Genomic DNA, 7,486 nt, shown 5'->3' with positions numbered 1-7,486 from the left:
AATATGATGTAGGAAAGGATTAAAAGGTTAAATATGGTGAAGTCAATTAACCTGTTGTAGATGCTCTATAAATATTCAAGAATTAAATCTAGCATAGTGTGACTATAATTCCTTTTCAAAACCACTTACTTCTGCCTTTACCTTGCATGTAATTATTGTCATTTTAGAACTGTCACAAACACAGCTCTCCTCTTCACTAAAATGACTTTGTAACTTACTCATTAAACGTTGTTGTTTATCAAGAAGAACAAACAAAAAATCTTAACTGCTTCTAAATTTCTTTCTGATATTTAATTTCCTACAGTCTCCGCTTAAGAAAAATCTTAAATTAGCTGTGGTGTAGGACTAGGTAAACCCTTGGCCAAAAAAACTAGGACAGGAGAAGAGAGAAGCGGAACCTAAAGCGAGAGGAAAGCAGGAAATGAAAAAGCGGAGGAGGGATTTCAATCTTGGACAAGAGCCGGTTCCGTTTACCGGACGGACCGGAAGAACTCTAGAGTAGTCTCCGCACCATGGCGGGTCCTGTCAGCTTGCGAGAGCTTCTAATGGGCGCTTCAGCCTGGACAGGCTCTGAAAGTCCCGAGGGGTCCCCTACAGAGGGTGGTGGGAGCGCTGCTGGCGGAGCGGAGCCTCCCTGGCGGGAGGATGAGATTTGCGTGGTGGGAATCTTCGGCAAGACGGCTCTGCGCCTGAATTCCGAGAAGTTTTCACTTGTGAACACGGTGTGCGACCGACAGGTCTTTCCCCTTTTTCGCCACCAAGATCCTGGAGACTCGGGGGCTGGAATCAGGACCGAGGCTGGGGCCGTCGGGGAGGATGGTGGGGCTGGGGACCCTGGGGCCGGGGCCGGGGCCGGGGATCCAGTCCGGGGAGGCGTAGCTGCCGCGGAAGGGAACCGAACTGAGCCAGGTTCCCAGGACTATAGCCTTCTGCAAGCCTATTACAACCAGGAAAGCAAAGTTCTTTATCTTCTCCTCACTTCCATCTGTGACAATTCCCAGCTTCTGCGGGCTTGTCGGGCCCTTCAGAGTGGGGAAGCTGGAGGTGGCCTTTCTTTACCTCATGCAGAAGCGCACGAGTTCTGGAAGCATCAAGAGAAACTGCAGTGCCTCAGTCTCCTTTACCTTTTCTCTGTTTGTCACATCCTGCTTCTGGTCCATCCCACTTGTTCCTTTGACATCACTTATGATCGAGTATTCAGAGCCCTGGATGGACTGAGACAGAAAGTACTGCCCCTCCTCAAAACAGCCATTAAGGATTGTCCGGTTGGCAAAGACTGGAAGCTAAACTGCAGACCTTGCCCACCTCGACTCCTTTTCCTCTTTCAACTCAATGGGGCACTCAAGGTGGAACCGCCTCGGAACCAAGACCCAGCTCATCCAGACAAACCCAAGAAGCATTCTCCCAAAAGGAGACTGCAGCATGCCCTGGAAGACCAGATCTATAGAATCTTCCGGAAGAGTCGTGTCTTGACTAATCAGAGTATCAACTGCCTCTTTACTGTGCCTGCCAATCAAGCTTTTGTGTACATAGTTCCTGGGAGCCAGGAGGAGGACCCAGTAGGCATGTTGCTGGACCAACTTAGGAGTCATTGTACTGTGAAAGACCCTGAATCTTTGCTGGTGGTCCCTGCACCCCTTTCTGGGTCCAGGCGATACCAGGTGATGAGGCAGCACAGCCGACAACAGCTTTCTTTCCACACTGACACCAGCAGTTCCAGTTCTTCGGCACAGCTAGTGGATTTCACTCTCCGGGAATTCCTATGGCAGCATGTAGAGCTAGTACTAAGCAAGAAAGGTTTTGATGACAGTGTGGGCAGGAACCCGCAGCCTTCCCATTTTGAACTTCCTACTTATCAGAAGTGGATCTCAGCAGCTTCAAAACTGTATGAAGTAGCTATCGATGGGAAAGAGGAGGACCCAGGATCTCCCACCGGGGAGCTAACATCTAAGATTTTAAGCAGTATTAAAGTCTTGGAAGGGTTTTTGGATATTGACACAAAGTTCTCAGAGAACCGATGCCAAAAAGCATTACCCATGGCCCATAGTGCCTACCAGTCAAATTTGCCTCATAATTACACGATGACTGTCCATAAGAATCAGCTTGCCCAGGCTCTTCGAGTGTACAGTCAACATGCTAGGGGCCCAGCCTTTCATAAATATGCCATGCAATTACACGAGGACTGCTACAAGTTTTGGAGCAATGGCCATCAGCTCTGTGAGGAGAGGAGTTTAACTGATCAACACTGTGTACATAAATTTCACTCCTTACCTAAATCAGGTAGCTAAAATTTTCTCAGCATTTTGAACTCAAAACTTTGAGCTGTGTTTTTATTCTTGTTTTAAGAGAATTTGTTCACAATGTATTGACATTTTAAAAAGAGAGCCCTACAGAAATTTAGGTACATCAGATTTAAGTTTTCTCTCCTGCTCTAAAAAGAAAAATGACTTCAGGAGCTATGACTCCTAATTTTACGTTCTTGTATTTAAAGAGTGAACCCTAGGGGATTAGTAGATGAGAACTATTAAATAATACAAAGTTTCAGGGATTTCATATTAACATTTTTACCTTGGAGCTTTTGTTTAACTGAAATGAATATATTGAAATGTATGGTCACTGTGATGATGATAAAATTTACTTGGAAACCCTTAAAGTTTAGATTAAAAATATGTATTATTTCATGTATTTTTACTTGCTTCTGTTAGGTGTGTTTAGTCAAGATTTTGTGTTTTTGGTGTTTTGGGATTTTTTCCCTTATCATTTCCAAAGAACTGTTTGGAGAAATTTGGGGGTTAAGATGCAATTGAATGCAAAGTAAATTTAGGTCGCATTGTATGTAAAATTAATAATGACTTACATTTTCCAGGAGAAAAACCAGAGGCTGATAGAAACCCTCCTGTGCTATATCACAATAGCCGAGCTCGATCCACTGGTGCCTGTAACTGTGGAAGGAAACAGGCACCTCGAGATGATCCCTTTGATATCAAGGCAGCTAACTATGACTTTTATCAGGTAGACTCTACATTTTTTTCTTCCTCATCTCTCTCTCCCCTCTCTTTTTTGGCTAACTACCATCTGAGTAAAAATATATTTTTCAGAAGCAAAATATCTAGATAAGTAAATGTGACTTGCAGTGTTATATGTAACAAGGGAAATTTCTTCATATATACTTATTTGCTTACCCATTAACTGTTGATCTTGCTTTTTAGTGTGAAGAATGCATTGTTTTTAATGAAAGGTTCACAGGATTTGTTTGGTTTTTCCCCTTCCTCCATAGCTTCTGGAAGAAAAATGTTGTGGAAAATTGGATCACATCAATTTCCCAGTATTTGAACCAAGTACTCCAGATCCTGCTCCTGCCAAAAACGAATCATCTCCTGCCCCTCCAGATGCAGATGCTGATAAACTTAAAGAAAAAGAACCTCAAACCCAAGGAGAGAGCACAAGCCTGAGTTTAGCTTTAAGTTTAGGCCAATCCACAGATAGTTTAGGTACCTATCCAGCTGATCCACAAGCGGGAGGAGATAATCCAGAAGTTCATGGTCAAGGAGAAGTAAAAACTGAAAAGAGACCAAACTTGGTTGATCGACAGGCATCCACAGTTGAATATCTCCCAGGCATGCTACATTCAAATTGCCCCAAAGGTCTCCTACCCAAGTTCTCCAGCTGGTCTTTGGTGAAACTAGGCCCTGCAAAGTCTTATAACTTTCATACTGGTTTGGACCAACAGGGCTTCATTCCAGGAACAAACTATCTTATGCCTTGGGACATTGTCATCAGGACTAGAGCTGAAGATGAAGGAGACTTAGACACAAATTCTTGGCCTGCTCCAAATAAAGCGATTCCTGGAAAGAGAAGTGCAGTGGTAATGGGAAGAGGGAGACGGCGAGATGACATAGCACGAGCATTTGTGGGCTTTGAATATGAAGACTCTCGAGGTCGAAGATTTATGTGCTCAGGACCTGACAAAGTAATGAAAGTAATGGGAAGTGGGCCCAAGGAATCAGCTTTAAAAGCCCTGAATAGCGATATGCCCTTATACATTCTGTCGTCATCTCAGGGTAGAGGGCTAAAACCACACTATGCTCAACTTATGAGGCTTTTTGTTGTGGTTCCGGATGCTCCTTTGCAGATAATACTGATGCCTCAGGTAAGAAATATAACCCTTTTTGTCCTCAGACAAACAAAAATTGCTGATGCTTGTTTCGATTGTATGAAAAAAGTATAGGGTATCAAACTAATTAAACAGGTCTTAATTTCAAATACCTCTTATACCCAATATTGTTTCTTGAAAAATAAATTGAAGGTGTGTTAATCCGTTCACACTATCAATTCACATCATTTGATTAGAGGCAGAACTCAAAGTTAAAAATCTGTAGAAAAGCAAGATAATATTTGAGATTATTTAATGTAATATCAGTTAAGATTGGAGTTAAGGGTATAAACATCACCTGCTTAATCTTATGTGCCTTTTGAACCTATCCTTTGTTTAGGCACTTATCTTTCAGGTGTTTCTTATTGAAACGTGTTAAAATAATCACATAACCTGTGTTTTTCAGGTTCAGCCAGGCCCACCGCCATGTCCAGTATTCTACCCAGAAAAACAAGAAATCACTCTCCCACCTGATGGCCTCTGGGTTTTGAGATTTCCTTATGCCTACGTGACTGAGAGAGGACCTTGTTTCCCTCCGAAGGAAAATGTGCAGTTGATGAGTTACAAGGTGCTCCGTGGGGTTCTTAAAGCAGTAACACAATAAGTGTTTTCCAGCCAGTGCAGTCCTAAAACTGGAGCTGAGTTTTGGTTTTGGTGTGTATGGGGTGTTTTTTGGTATGTGATACTGTTTCCTTGAACCCAAATTGTGTTTTGGTTATAGGAGTTCAGTATTCGGACAATAATTTTTCCACGATTTCATGATGTTGTTGATATTTATTATAAATGGGGGTACAACTTCCTAATAAACATTGTTTATTCTAGAAAAGGACATAAAATACATGGTTGATACCTCGATTTTCTCTTGTTTCTGTTTCACTGTCCATAATAAAACATATTTCTATTGTAATTGAATGTTGCATTATCATGTTGAGCCAAAGCTTTGTTTTTGCAAAAATGGTGTTTTAGCTGGGATTTTCCTTAAAAAGCTGCACCTGAAATTATCTTTAAAACAAGATGATCCAAAAAAAAAATAAACAAAATGATCCAGTAGATTATCTGGTAATTGTATGAGGACTTAATTGCAAAAAAAAATGCCCTAATGTTTGGCTCACAGTTCTGGTACCTGAGTTACATTGTTTTATTCTCACCATTTTATTCTTGGACTGATGAGATACCATATTTTAAATGAATGCTCTCTGAACTAAAACTTATTTATCCAGAATGTTAGTACACAATTTATTCTTTGAAAATTGCTATACTGTGAAACAGTTTGCTTAGTGATCAAAATTTTTTCAATTCATATCAGTGCTAACTTTCACCAGCATCAGCATGATGACACTAATGTATCACTAATTAGCTAAGTGTGCCAGATAAGTTAATATGCCAGTTCTAGTGTAATTGATTATATTTTCCTGGACACATTCGTTTTGAAATGCTGAGCAAATAGAATTGGAGATTTTAGTTGCAGTATATGAGGGTGAGTCAAAAATTATCTGCACTCCGGTTATATTAAAACTTTTGTAAATTCTACAGCCAGAGTGTGGATAATTTCTGACTCACCCTCATATATGAAATGTAGCATTTGTTTAACACATCTTGCTACCACCTTAAAATAGTTACTTAGGTTTTGACTTTAAAATCTATAGAGAGAAACACATAACTAGCAGCCAATTTAAAACTGATTTAATTAGATGTATTTTTATGCCTATGTTACTGTAGTTTAATTAGGAGGAGAATCTGAGCCAATGTGAACATTAGTCTATATTCTTTCATCCCATCCTTATTTTTCATCCTTTTCCTTTACATCTTTCATTCCTTTTATATCCGTTTTTAAAATCACAGTTACTTTTGTATTAAGCATAGTCCTTTGTTGTTCCATTTGGGAAATATAGCTAGATTGCTCTGTAGGACATGTACTAATAGTTGTTTTGTTTTTTAATAGCCTCTAAGACTTGACTAACAGGTTGTGTGAACTTGTAGGCCAAAAGAACTGTAAGAAAGTAGTTTATGAGAACAGATAGGTTTCAGAAGAGCAAACCTGTGTCTTTTTTGCTTTATTTCTTTTTTGATGTCATTCTACATGGAACAACTTTACATTATTGCTTAAATTAGTAAGTGATTGATTTGGTTATAGAAGCCACCCTAATTTGAATTTCTATAGCATTTTTAAACACCAAACTTTTTTTTTTTTAAAGTATTTACAATGTTGTGTTAGTTTCTGGTGTACAGCAAAGTATTTCAGTTATACACACACATATATATACATATTCTTTTTCACATTCTTTTCCATTATGGTTTATTACAGGATATTGAATATAGTTCCCGGTGCTATACAGTAGGACCTTGTTTATCTTTTTTTTTTTTTCACCCGCACCTTGTGGCTTGTGGGATCTTAATTAGTTCCCCGACCAGGAATTGAACCTGGGCCACAGCACTGAAAGCACAGAGTCCTAACCACTGGACCACTAGGGAAGTCCCTATCATTTTATATAGAGTAGTTTGTATCTGCTAATCCCCAATTCCTAATTTATTCCTCCCCCACTCCCTCCCTTTTGTTAACCATAAGTTTGTTTTCTATGTCTGTGAGTCTGTTTCTGTTTTGTAAATAAGTTCATTTGTGTCATATTTTAGATTCCACATGTAAGATATCGTATGGTATTTGTCTTTCTCCTTCTGACTGACTTCACTTAGTAAATACAAAACTTTTATGCTATTTGTACTTATAACTTGCTTAAGAGACAGTTGGCAGCACTTCTTCATGCTTGTTTTTATCCATAAATAGGTTTACAGGGTGTTATATTAGAGAAATGTGGACTATGCAATCTGTATTGCTTACTACCTTTTTCTTTAGTCATACAAACCTTATTTCAGCAAACTTCAAACGTGATGGCTTTATTAAAGAAATTATATTTCTTCTGGAGCAGCATTTGCATTGTCCTTTGCTTAGTAGATTTTTTTTTTTTTGAGATATAAGCAGATGTTTCAAATTGATTCTTTTTTAAGAATCAGGACAGAAGGGCATCCTTTGGCCTATTGTTAAGTCTTTTGATGTATCCGTGAAAAGTTGTATAGAATTAAAATACTTAGGAAGTAAATCATATTTTGTTTGAGTGCTTACTCTTTACAGAACTACTATGATAAACCTTATAAAGTAAATTACATTAATCTAATTTTTCTAATAGTTTCACATGTTGGTTTACTTAAAGTTAAGTTTCCCCCCGCACCACTTAAACAGTGAATCTGTTTCTTAGTTTAAACAATTAAATTAAAAATTAAAAAGACTTTAAAGGAACAGGAAAAAAATTAGAAAAATGGAACTAGAGAAACCTGATT

General features: G+C 39.0%; 1 protein-coding gene across 1 annotated transcript; it reads left to right on the top strand.

The window, feature by feature from the left end:
- Positions 1-497: 497 nt before the first annotated feature.
- Positions 498-7,175, top strand: SMG8 (SMG8 nonsense mediated mRNA decay factor). Its single transcript, XM_057717195.1, has 4 exons — positions 498-2,280; positions 2,867-3,012; positions 3,278-4,150; positions 4,560-7,175. Exons 1-4 carry the CDS (start codon positions 513-515, stop codon positions 4,755-4,757), a joined length of 2,985 nt encoding a protein of 994 aa, XP_057573178.1. The 5' UTR covers positions 498-512; the 3' UTR covers positions 4,758-7,175.
- The last annotated feature ends 311 nt before the right edge of the window (positions 7,176-7,486 follow it).

The sequence above is a fragment of the Hippopotamus amphibius genome, chromosome 17 (genome assembly GCF_030028045.1).
Source record: "Hippopotamus amphibius kiboko isolate mHipAmp2 chromosome 17, mHipAmp2.hap2, whole genome shotgun sequence".
Lineage (NCBI taxonomy): Eukaryota > Metazoa > Chordata > Mammalia > Artiodactyla > Hippopotamidae > Hippopotamus > Hippopotamus amphibius.
The sequence above is the reverse complement of the archived record's forward strand: the minus strand, read 5'-3'. Positions and strand labels throughout refer to the sequence as shown.